The following is a 13425-nucleotide window of genomic DNA, read 5'->3' as shown; positions in this document are numbered from 1 at the left end:
TGAAGACAGAATTTGGATGGTGTGGGTAGAAGGAGGAATCTGAAGGATGCTCAGAGTCCTATCTAAGGAAAATCTCTACCTGTGAAAAAGGCAGATTAAGAATATATATAGCATGAAAGGCAAATATTGACAGATTACAAATATGTTGTAATGTTAAGTGAACCTAGTTAACATCCATTTTATCCAAGTTATTCAATAAAAGTTCATTAGTTTCTTTGAATGTTAGAAAAGTGATTGTGTCATCCTATTTTGTACTTTCCCCACCTAGTCATGTTAATTCAAAGACACGAAGAAAAGGGTTTGTGGGTGGCAGCAAGATTAAGAAATCCTATACAATGTAGGCTATCTCTCAAAAATGGGATTTTGCCTTTATTACTTTCTATGCAACACATTAAGGTTTTGAGAATGCAACCAATCTATGTACTACTAAATCTCTTGTGCCTGTAACCTTTAACTGAGTGAAACAATGTATCACAGAGCAACATTTTTTTTCCTATCAAGGTACTTCAAATGAGCTAATTTACAGAATGCATCCAAAATTCAGGAGTCATGGTGCCATGGGATTGAAATTTGACAAATTTGTAGTCATTTTAGTGCTATCATCCAGAGGTTCAGTAAACCAGCCCCACTCTAGCCTTCTAGAGATTGGGTAGACTGGCCCTGCCTTCAGCTGATGGAGATCAGATAAATCGATCCTATCTCAGCCCTCCAGAAGCTGAGTAGACTGTTCCTACTATGGGCTGCTGGAGACTTGTCAGCTGTGATCAAGCTTGCAGGAAGTCAGAAGTTGCTCCTGCTCCCACTGATATTTGGCCTTGGTCATTCTCTATTTAGGTAAGGAAATATTTTGAAATGATGACCCAATGGGTCACGGGTTTTCTAGTTAGAACATAAATCCTTATGAGTGAATTCACCACTCATAAACAATAAATTTCCTGATTAACTTTTTATGTGTACAGAAAACTCAATAAAGGGCTATATTAAAATTCTCCTTACACCACTGATGATTTATTTAATATAGTATTTATTTAGTACCTGCAAAACTGCAAAAAAGAAGATTTTAGCATTTTAGTTTTATCTTCTTGAGCCACAATATCCATTCTAGAAGAGCTGTCAAAACCAATGCTCTAGAAGAGAACAGTAGAGAAAAAAGAAAGAAAGTTGAAACATTGTTCAAGTACAACAAAACCCACAATAAAAATAATTATGTCTGGCAAAAGAGTCTAAGGGAATTAAATGCCAGGCAATACTTTCCCCTCTTCTCTTTCAAGATTCCAATTGGTTATTACCTCATCATTGTGCTCAGCTACAGAGCAGGCTAAAGAATCCTCAATGTCTTCGGGAAGTAAAGAAGTGGTTTCTTTGGAACATATAGTTACAAGTCCGCTTTTTTGAACAAAAAAAATGGGAAGTTGAGCAGAACAACCTGCTCCTAAAATTTTATCACCTAAAATACACAAAAAAAGAGAAAAGGATAGACATCAACATCATCATTTTGACCAAGGTTCAATATGATTTGGATGAAAATTCATTCTACTTGAGTTAAAGTAGAAAGTAGTACTTGAAAGAGCCGGGACTCTGCGTTTGAGTGTTCCTTGATTTCCAATTGTCACTGGATTTTCAAGCAATGATTATGACAAGGAACAAGTCTCCAGAATAATGGTTAACGTGTGAGCTACAACCTTTGATAAACTAATCAGAGTTTATCCATGCATTATCTGTGTCCCAAATTGATGCTGTAATGTAAAGGTAGCCCTTACATAGCAACCATTTGAAGTTATGACAACACTGAACAAATGGCAGTTATGAGTAGTCCTTGAAAGGCAGGGCTGGTGAAATGTGAAGATCTCCATTGATGACCATAACGAGACTACCACAACTGCCACCACTAATTGGTGTAGCCAGGTCATGTTTCACCTATTGACTGCTTCCCTTAGCAATGGAAATTCTGGTCCCAATTAGGGACTACTTGTACTGCACATATGGCTGCCTTTGAAATATGACTGCAAGTTGCAATTGGTGCAAAATGCAGCAGCTAAACTGCTAACTGGTGCAAATACAAGAAGCACATGATGTCTGTACTGAAAAACCTGCATTGGTGGCCAATTGCTACTCACATTTTAAGGTGCTGGCATTAACTTTTAAAGGCCAAAATGGCTTAAGAATGACTGAAGAACTGTTTCTTCTACTATAATCCCTAAAACATTAACATCTGCAGAGGAAAGTTTCTGAAGATGCCCCCAACAAGACAAAGGTTCTCTTGCTTGTTCCTAGCTTGGAAGCAATAAATGGCTGTCCCCTTCTCTATTGTTTTTGACTTTGATTCATGGAAGCTACATATGGTGATACTTAGGAAAAGAAAAACCAACATAAGAATCAATCAGTAATGCAACAAGTTTTATTTTTAAATTTCATAATTACCCCAAAATTTAATCACTAGTCAATAATAAGGGGAACAAGAATCTTTGCTGCGGTTCTAGAGAAAAACTGAACCAGTTTCATTAGTTTGCATTAAACCGTTTACGTTTATTAAGATTCTCACCGTGGGCACTGAAAGTAATCTTCTCCTGTGGCAAAGAGGTTCTTCCTGTTCCGGTTGAACAAGCAAACACCTCATTTTCAGTATAAAGACAGGCAAAATGGCTGGAAAAATCCGGGACTATTAAATGACACATTGGTTCTTCAGGCTGAAAAATACAGCATTAAATATTACAAGAAATACCTATATTTAGAAATGGAAGCATTATTAAGAGCAGTAATACTATCTTCTAGGTAGGCCTGGCATACATACAAAATTATAACAATATTAATAATCTCTCAAAATTGAACTATCAATTTTCAATTCAATTCAATTCCAAAATTGAACTATCCAGAGTTTAATTTCCAAAGGCTTGTAGCATCAGTTTTTTTTTTCTACAGTAAATTAAAGTATTTACTGGTTCTATTTTTTTAAATTTTTAATTATGCTATTTTTAAAACCTCAGGTATTACTGAAGTAGCATTACAAGACAAAAGGCAACTAGACAGGAAGTACAAGAGCATGCTTCTATGGCTATAGTTCAATCAAACAGCTTTTTTCACCCTCACAACCAATCACTTGAAATGATATTCTATAAGCATGTTTAAAATCAGAAGCATCAAAAAAGCATTTAAACATAATGCCAATTACCTGAAAAGGTGGGTTATATTGAGTGACCTCTACAATCACGTTATCAGATGTGGGATAACCATTATCTTCTACAGTTATCAAAGTATAGTAAACAAGGCAGGGAGTGTCACCAAGATGCCAGGCAGCAGCCAAAATAACTAGTCCATCACTACTCATTGGAAAAGACAATTATCATAATTACAAATTGCTGTTCAGAAATATCAGATAATGAAACAACAATTTTTCAAATATATATTAAGCTTTTTGCTTGGCTTAACAAAACCATTATCTTAACTTAATGTAACCAACTCACTGTATTTAAACATTTATTTTGTTTATTTACATGTGATAGAATCTGCTTCTCAGCTTTGCTGATAGTTATTTTATGAAACTCAGATACTATATTTTTTATTTTATTTTATGTTACCATATGTATTTTGCTTTTTTTAAAATTATATTTCATTGCAAGCCTCCTAGAATCACATATGAGATGGGTGCCTATATAAATAAAATATTTATTTTATTTAGATTTTTATTTTATCCTGATTTTATTACTTTATAAGTAGGTCAAGCCAGTGAGTGCACATAATATTTCTTTCTCCTCCTATTTTCCTCATAACAACCCTGGGAGGTAGATGGTCTGAAAGAGAATGACTGACCCAAAATCCCCCAACAGCTTAAATAAATTTAAATAAATAAATTTCACATGAAGGATTTTTTTCACTCTTGCTTAACCAATTAAATAGCATTTATTCTTATATGCTTTAATTTTTTTTTTGGTTAAATTATACTTTCTTGATTGTGTGAATAAGGAGATAATATTTTAATTAGAACAGTGTTTGAATTAGTAATACTACTAGAAATATGAATCTGTAATATACCTCTTTCTAAATAGGAACTTACCAATTTTGCTGCAAATCCAAATATTGCACATTAATATCTTCTTTAATGTCTCCATAATTGCTTTCTGATCCCTGTACAAATAACATATTGTTAAAAATGCCAGAAATAAGTAAACTATATATTATTATGTTACACATATTGCTTCTTACCCATATTGATTCCATGATATTTTCTTTAAGTACTCTGTTTATATCCCAGCTGAGAACTTGACGTTCTGCATTGTCTTCTATTTCCCATTTATAAAGATTTGAGTTGGTCACAGCATAAAATCTTGAGTCATCTTCATCCCAAAGAACACTAGAAAGCTGAGTTACATATAAATTAGGGATAAAATATCTGTGTTTAATATATTGCAGTTCTCTGTTGGAACTTCAAGTTAAGAAAATAGAAAAGCTTAAACTCCCCACCCACAAAAAAGACAAATATAGTACAGAAACGATAAAATTCAAAAATAGCACAAATATGACAGTACTGCAAAGTTATTTTGTCAATCTTATAATATATTCTAGAGAGCAATTAAAATTGTATTAAAATACAGCTCAAATGCTGGGAAAATATGTTATCAAAAATCAGAAGTACTCTCTGTAGAAGAAATCTGCAAGTATGTGTGATTCTATTAGATTAAATAGAGCTCACTTCAAATCCAAAGTTTAATTCATGACACTCATATACATTAATAACATCAGCATATTGATGGATGCTTTTAAAGCTAGAATTTAAATAAAACTGGTACTATAAAACTACTGAACTTATAGACTGATTTCAAAAACACAACTTAGCTTCTGAACTTCAAAATCCAATGATACTATGACATCACTAGAATTAGTAGGAGTGAGTCTCTTTTTACCCTTTTTTCTGATTCTACCCTTAGCCCCTGGGCTTTATAAATTGGAATTAGGAGTAGGAGGTCTTTTAGAAAAAAACTGTTATGTGCATTCAGGGGGTGGAAGAAGGGATGAAGATTGTTCATGGTAGGTTGGCTCCCCAAGATTTCCCATTATCTCTCCACCTTTAAACAACCTCACAAAACCTGAATTTGTCCAAAAAAACAACCTTTGAGAATAGAAACCAAACACTTTAGCATATTGTTTTTTTCAACCTAAATTTTGAATCAAAAATACTAATAAAAATACTAATATCGGGCCATTTTGTTGCTGCATTTCAGTTGGGGATCTTGAAATCTTAAGGAACTAAATACAGATTTAGTTGGGGAGCCAAAAGTTCTCTACCAACTGTTCTAAGGAATCCGTCTGCACTTTGTCCTGTTGTAAATCATTCCTTTCGTGTGAGAGAAATCGGAAAATAAACATTCAGCATTAAAATACCTTAAAATATTTTTAAGACTTACTTCTTCATCGTTACTAGGTGACAGAATCCCAAGCAGTGAAGAAACTTTTCTACCTATTCCAGAAAACATGCCTTGTCCTTGAGCTAAGCCATGTTGGTAAATCTTGCCATTGCTATCAGGTGTAAGTCGTATAAATTGACTCCTTGCCGAGGATAAAATAAAGCTTCCGCCCTAAAAGAAAATTTAGTTCAGCTTTCTGGAAAAATTGTATTGATATTTTATTTTTAAAAACAGACTAGCTAACCAACTTCAAAATTATAATGCTATTTCATTTTATATATAAATAGTGAAAAAATAGATTTCAGAGCTTTTACTAAGTTGTCACAAAGCATCTTTAATGTACCTTTACAGCTGTAAGAAAATTATAAAGAGCACCGCCAAAATCCATATTCGTCTCAGTATAGGAACTTTCATGCACAAGGCTGGGCCAGTAACGTATTGTTCCTTCACGAGTGGCAGCCATTACCACAAGGGACTTGCAAATATAAAAAAAAAATGTATACATATTAATTCTATTAATTATTTAGTGTTCACATCAGTCTAGATTCTCAAGGTCTAAGTCTGTTGTAGTATAATGTAAGAAAAAATAAGTTTCTAGTCTACTGAGAATAATAAATTTGTCAGATATAAATTTATATCTGTGTTGCAGTGTCTCCTAACAGAGATTTTACAATATATTATCCTTCATTGAGTCTAAATGGTTTTTAAAATGTAGAAATACATATTTTAGGTGCATTACAAACTACAACAACTTTACAGAGATAATAAACCAAATAAGTTTTCTTCTATGAAAAAAGTCAATGAAAATGAGCAAAACTCATTAAGTGATTTGAGTAATTAGCTACAATGCCCCCTGCCTTCCTAGGAGAGAAGATACAAAAATAGATTTTTTTAAAATTTAGTGATTTAAGCAGCCAAAATAGAATATTTTTAAAGTTTTTATTAAATATTATTATAGAATAAAAAAACAAATTTAAAGAAAAAATGGAAAGTGGAATGATTATTAAAGCAGAGGATTAGTATGGATTGAAGTCTTTCTTAATTTAATCCTAATATCTCATTTGCATTTCAGAATAAAAATGTTTCAATACTCACCCTAGGATTGTGATGACGAACCTATGGCACACGTGGGCGAAGTGGCATGTGGAGCCATGTCGCGTGGCACATACGGCGGGACCCTTTTCTCTTTTGGATTTCTGGCGTGCATGTGCACGTGATGATCAGCTGGCCTTTGTGCATGCAGCAGTGCCAGAAACTGGAAGAGCTGGTCTTCCGTTTTCCTGCGTGAGCATGCATGCTGGCCAGCTGATTGGCGCATGTGCATCAGAAACCAGAAGACTTGCCGGAAGTTCATTTTCCCACACATGCATGCCTCCAGGGCAGCTCCTCTTTCTGGTTGCAGCCCAGACAAGCTGTGTGCCAAAAAGGTTTGCCATCACTGCCCTAGGAGATAGTTTTAGAGCACTACAAATAACATTACAGAATGACTATTTTAATTCTCCAAAATAATGCTCTGAATCACTCTGACATTGTTTATTTATATATTGTAAGATAGAGAGCATATAAGAGAAATAATAAATAAATAAATAAATTTAATTGATTTCTATAGCTGGATGGTGAATACTTCTACAGCAATTAAAAGTTCACCTAAGTAATTTCAGCACTTATAATTAGCAAATTGTGTTGTTTATATTAAACACAGAAATTCCCCAGCCTTTTATTTAAAAATGTGTGGTATACTGACTGCACGGTAAATACTGGTATAATTTCCAAATGGAGCATGCCAATGGCATAAACCGAATGTATAATAATGTCTTCAAAATATATTTAAATGTTCCTAACCTGTAAAGAAGATGCTTCACCAGGAACATTAAGACAGCATACTGCTACCAGATGTGCAGTCCAAATATAGTCACTTGCTGGCAACTGAAGTTCTTTGCATATAGAACACTGTAACACAAAAAGTATCCACATATACTCTTTAATTTAGTATTCTGTGTTTATATATATATATATATATAACTGTATATTAGATAACTATAACTGTCTGGTTTGGTTCTGCAACCCAACAAGATAGATACAGAATTCAGAAGATAATTAGAACTGCAGAAAAAACAATTACTACCAACCTGCCTTCCATTGAGAACCTGTATACCACACGAGTCAAAAAGAGGGGTGTGAAAATATTTACAGACCCCTCACATCCTGGAAATTGTTTCAACTCTTACCCTCAAAACGACGCTATAGAGCACTGCACACCAGAGCAATTAGACACAAGAACAATTTTTTTTCTGAACGCATCACTCTGCTAAACAAATAATTCCCTCAACACTGTCAAACAATTTACTAAGTCTGCATTACTATTACTATTAATCTTCTCATCGTTCCTATCACCCATCTCCTCACACTTAAGATTGTATGACTGTAACTTTGTTGCTTATGATTTATATTGATTGTTTCCTAGTATAATTTGATTGCTTATTTGTATCATATGACTATCATTAAGTGTTGTACCTTATGATTCGTGACAAATCTATCTTTTCTTTTATGTACACTGAGAGCATATGCACCAAAGACAAATTCCTTGTGTGTCCAATCACACTTGGTCAATAAAGAATTCTATTCTATTCTATTCTATTCTATTCTATTCTATTAGTCAGCTATAATGTTTCTTGCATTGAATAAAATAAATTTTGGATTTCTATGATTAACTCTCAGGTTCCACCCCCCTAAAAAGCTGACAAATATATTTAAATATATTTCTATTCTAAATTGAGCTCAGGGTTTAATTAAGTGTCAAAGAACTGCAGCATGAAAACTTAAAATTTTAAACAATGTGAACTATGTGCAACCCCGCCCCCCAAACAATGGATAGAAAATAATTTGAAATATTATCTGCCTAGCACTACAAATAAATCTATAAATGGCAAATGAGAACTTTCTTGATGAAAGTTTTTTATTACAAAATAATTCTCAGTAGATTCTAACAACTAAATATGGATCTTTCTTGTTCCACTTTTTAAAGACTTTAAAAAAAATATTTCAATTTTAAAAAAATTACAAGCAGAATTTTTTTTCTGAACTCACTGACGCTGATTGCATACTTATTTGGAAGCCTACTATCGTAGAATCACAAATACTTTTTTCAACCAAGACTAGTTAAAGTTATGTAATTACTTTTATTTTATAATGCAATACAAATTAATAAAAATTTACTGAGACTACATCAAATAGCAACTTATAGGAAGAACGATTCACTTTTATGATCAGATATCCAATATAAAATTATTATTTGCAGAATGATGTAATTTGTTTCCATTCAATTTCATCCTCAAATATGACACACCCTTAAAGTTTTCATTTTGCCTCATTCTTGCAGGGAAAAACAGAACATCGAGGAACAAAGTGAGCCACTTTCCTCATTATATAAAGTCTAAATGTTACAGAAAGTGTGCAGTATAGATGTATTCCAAGTTCACATAAATAAGACTCAAGAAAAATGCTGCTGATTTGAGGCAGTTCATTTGCCTACATTTTTATTTTCAACATATACATCATTATAACTAAGCCTGTTTCAATACATTTCAATTTGCTATTACTTTACCTTAGCAATTGATGATTGACCAATCTTCCAAATAATTAGTCTATCTTTATGGACTAGCCAAGCCCATCCACTTTCATCTAACAGCATACTCAAATCGTCCTCAGCTATAATAAATAATAGATTTCAAAATAAATTATGTATAAATAAAATAAAATAAAGGGTTGCCTTACTCTTTGAGGATGGCCCAAATCCCTAAGTAGATTCACAGAGAAAAAAGAATTTCATTAGACACCCAAGGCTTGTAAGTGTTTGACAATGAGTTATGTTAAGAGCAGGGAAAAATTGACAAAAAGTAACAATCTCATAAAACTGATATGCTTGTGTGGTCAACTTCACAAAATAATTTGATTCTATTTTATACAGGTACACCTCAGGAATGACTTATTCCGTGACCGTTCAATCTTACAATGGCAGTGAATGAGTGGTACTTAAACCCAGTCCACAAAGTTGCAGCAATTGGTTACAGGGTCACAGTTTGGTTGCTTGGATGCCAGGGTCATGATTAGAACATAGGGGCTGCCGGAATGGCCATTGGTATGTGACTGAAATTCCAGTCCCAATTGCTGTTGTAAGCAATTCCGACTACATCACTTAGCGATGGAAATTTCAATTGCTATTATAACCTGAGGAGTGTCTATAACTGCTGAATCTTCTCAGTTGCTAGAAATAATTAAGCACAGCTGATAGAAGATACTTTCAAGTACATAATTATTTGAGCGTTGGATAGAAATAATGAGTTATGGCTTCCAAGCCAAGTATTTTTGCTTTGAGAAGAAATGCAAACCACTCAGGAGAGTTTGAATCATTTTGATTTTATAAGTCCTTAAAAAGCAACATTGCTGTCTTGCTAATTTACAGATACTAGCAAAAATAATGCTATTTAATATGCTAAATTCTATTTTTTCCATTACATAATTATCATTTATTTGTATGAACAAATTTTAAAAAAACTTACCATCAGCCATTCTCAAAGCCTCTACAACTTTTACTGGCAAAGGGGAACCAAACTTTTTTACATCATAATTGATAGTTTCACTTCCCGTTGGATGATGTACAACCTTTGTAGGTGTACACCTAAGCAGAAAAAAATAATGATTTAATGACATTAATGACTGATTTAATTTTTGTTACTTGCAGTCATCACTGCATGCATTCTTTAGCTATCCAACAGTTGAAGTCAAAACAAATTGTATACAGGTGGTCCTTGACTTATCACCATTATTCACTGGCTGTTCAAAATTACAATGGCATTAAACGGAATTGTGCTGAACATCATGGCTGCTGCAGGATTCCCATGGTTACGTGATCAAAATTGGTGTGCTTGGCATTCTTCAGAAGCTGAATTCCCCAAACCTTGTTTGAGTTGGGAGAATGAAGCACTTGTGAGAACGCAGTTTATTCTCATACTCTTTGGAAGCCTCTTTCTACAAATTGTGCAATCCTTCATTAGTCCATTCTCCCAATTATGAAAGCCTCGGGGAATGGCATGAGGTGATTTTGGAAAAGGTTTGACATTGACCAGAAGCTGCCTTCAATAGGCTGCTTGGGCCTCTCAGTTGAAAATGAGTGGCACAGAGCAGATCCTGAGGTGTGTTGGATTCCATTCTCCAAGGCTCATGTTTTGGAAGACAATGTGAGGCGGCATTTCTCAGTGGTAACAGCAATGCTAGGACTGAAGTTGAAGCCTGGGAACAATGGCAGTTGGATGAGACTGCTGAAGGCCCCAAGCCTCTACTTCAGACCCAGCCTTGGTACTGCCTACAATTGTTGCACTGTGGGGCTAGGCTAGGGCAGAGGCTGAAGCTTTACACTAACTCATGTACAGCTTGTGCTGAACCCTCCAAGGCTCCTCACCTCCCTGAGGCAGCACCTATGCACTCCTACCAATGGCTCCGTCCACTTAGCAACCTGCAAGATCACTTACAACTGCAACCAGAAGTGCTGGGATTGCAGTCACTGGACAAACCAGTCGTGGTGTTTCACTTAACAACCATCAAGGTTAATTAGAGTGCAATGCTGGAAAATTTGCAAGTGATTATATAGGAAGAAAGGAAGTTAAGTCAGAAAGCATCATTATAATTTTTATTTTCTTTTTACTTCCTTGTACTGTTTTTCACTATAGAATTTTCTATTTATATTCTATTAAATAAAATAACCTAAATGCAAAATTAAGCAAATCATTCAACACGAATAAACACTATAATTTGTATTCTGTAAAACAGATTACACTTCTGAATCTTTTTCAATGTCATTGAAAAGAACAGAAATTCAAATTAAACACATTTTAGATTATTTTACATTAGTCAAACCATATAGTACTGATGTAACTGGGAATGATAGTTCAAGACCTTAAATGCTTTTGCACTAGAACAGAAACCGTACACACAAACACACAATACCCATTAGCTTTTCAACACATTTATTGCATTCAGACACTGACATACAATGAACTAAAAATAAATAAAATCATAGATATATTCAATATTGAAAAAAATCTAAAAGAAGGGTCAGCCAGACCAAAAGTATTCTGAATAAAAGTATTTTAGTTTTAGCACATAAAAATAGTGGTCTTTACACTGAATATTATATTTAATGATATTAAATAATGGATTAATCAATCACTGTATAAGATTGAAAAGCAAAACTTGACAGTTATGTTTCACTATGCACTAGAAATGCAAATATGATAATTGTTCACCTGATGAAAACTGATCAACAGAATAGCTTTAACTCTTATCGCCCCCTTTCTTAATCTTAATAAACCTTAAGATTTATTACAGTGCTTTTTTCGATACAAGAAATAAACGGTACATTTTTATTAACTCTTTGAAAAGGAGTATCCAACACTGGAGAAATAAAAATGCGACTAATTTTTATTTTATTTAAGTGGCAGCTTAAAAGAGCACCATTCAATTCGTGAATGACAGATTGCAATCTACAAGAGAAAGTCCTTTCCTCTGAAACCACACCGCATTTGAAGGAACCAAACATAATTTTCAGGGAAACGAAGTTCCTTAAAAAAGCCTTCGTGTTCCTGCCTCAACTGAGGCGACTCCCGAAATTGTGACACCCCCCCCCGCGCGCAACATTTATTTGCTCTTAGCTATTAAAATGGCTCTTGTGCCCTGAAAAAAAAATAACTCCCCATCTTCCTCTCGAGACGCCCCTTGCAAATCTTCGAACCAATCGCATGGAAGGAGGGTCCGGTTAGGCTCCACCCACCGATGGGCGGGGCAGAGTACTCACCGCGCAGAGAGGGAACCGAGGTGTCTCCTCGTTGCCGGCGAAAAGAAGGCTGGAGAAGAGACTGACGGGGTCCCCAGCATTTGGCTCTTCTTACCTCCGGGGCGGAGGCTTCTTCGGCCCGAGCCACCGCCGCCGCCTGGGGTGTGAGGCGAGGTGGGAGTGGAAAGAAACATTATCGCTTCGGCGCGAAAAATCGAGGAGCCGTTATAAAAAAAAAAATCCCAAGCTTTTCCGTCGCTGTCTCTTTTCTTGTAAAGCAAAACCGGCGCATCTAAATGACGTCTTATTTCATCCAAGCACGGGATTGGCTGAAGGTTTCCCCGCCCTCTTGGCTTGGCCCAATTGATCCGGAAAAGCGGGACGTTCTCGCTGGGTGTGGGTGTATCTGTATGTTTGTACATGCATGCATGGTGGGTGTGTGTGTGTGTGTGTGTGTGTGTGTGTGTGTGTAAAAAATGTATATTGTGGGCAGGACGGCAATGTAATGAGTAGGAAAAGTAGCGGGAGACAATGAGAGGCGGTATTGGACGGTGTAGCATTTTAAAGCATATTTCAAACGGGACTCTGGCAGCAGCTTTCCAGGTGCCGCATGCTGCCTCGCTATGTACATGTTATGCATCCGAATTAGACTCTGTTGTTTCCCTGCGTCATAAAATATGAGGGCATATGCATAATTTCATATTTATTTTGTCATGTTTATGTAGTGTATATATATTGGAGGTGGTGATCCTTAGAGAGCTGTATGTAATTTCATTTTAATGTATGGATTAAAATGTATGCATTAAATGTATGATTAGTGTACATTCAAAGTGACAATAAAATTATTCTAAGTCATTCTAAGGAAGTCCCTGACGTTATGATAATATATCTATTGGTGTTTTCTCACTTGATTGGACTCATTAATGACTGAGAAGCCAAACATGAACTTCCCAATATGTATTCTTTTATTTAATCCATTTATACAGTCAAGCAGAGAGTTGTCTGGGAAAGCCAAATGTGTGTTGCTGATGCTTGAGGATAATGGCATAAAGTCTGCAGTTCGAGTTGGATCCTTATTGCTTCATTTCCCAGCCACTCCCAGTTTTGATTGCCAGGTAAGGCAAAAGTTCAGAGAGATATTGGATATTTTAGCAGCAGTATGCAGGCTCTTATGTCAAAATGATGAAAGGTGTCATT

The 13425-nt window shown here is 35.0% G+C and overlaps 1 protein-coding gene across 1 annotated transcript in view; it reads right to left on the bottom strand.

Annotated features, from left to right (window-relative positions):
- Positions 1 to 12949, bottom strand: part of NUP133 (nucleoporin 133) — a 35361-nt gene extending 22412 nt beyond the window's left edge. The window contains exons 1-12 of the mRNA XM_081942717.1: positions 12250 to 12949; positions 9959 to 10077; positions 9004 to 9107; positions 7242 to 7349; positions 5743 to 5874; positions 5400 to 5570; positions 4201 to 4356; positions 4052 to 4122; positions 3170 to 3317; positions 2543 to 2687; positions 1290 to 1447; positions 1036 to 1127 (exon numbers count right to left, since the gene is read on the bottom strand). Coding sequence (XP_081798843.1) covers positions 1036 to 1127; positions 1290 to 1447; positions 2543 to 2687; positions 3170 to 3317; positions 4052 to 4122; positions 4201 to 4356; positions 5400 to 5570; positions 5743 to 5874; positions 7242 to 7349; positions 9004 to 9107; positions 9959 to 10077; positions 12250 to 12788 — 1943 coding nt within the window. The 5' untranslated portion in view covers positions 12789 to 12949. The remainder of the gene's footprint in view (positions 1 to 1035; positions 1128 to 1289; positions 1448 to 2542; positions 2688 to 3169; positions 3318 to 4051; positions 4123 to 4200; positions 4357 to 5399; positions 5571 to 5742; positions 5875 to 7241; positions 7350 to 9003; positions 9108 to 9958; positions 10078 to 12249) is intronic.
- Positions 12950 to 13425: the final 476 nt, after the last annotated feature.

The sequence above is a fragment of the Natrix helvetica genome (assembly GCF_964273705.1).
Source record: "Natrix helvetica genome assembly, chromosome: 2".
Classification (NCBI taxonomy): domain Eukaryota; kingdom Metazoa; phylum Chordata; class Lepidosauria; order Squamata; family Natricidae; genus Natrix; species Natrix helvetica.
Note: the sequence above shows the minus strand (reverse complement) of the source record. Positions and strands in the feature narration are given on the sequence as shown.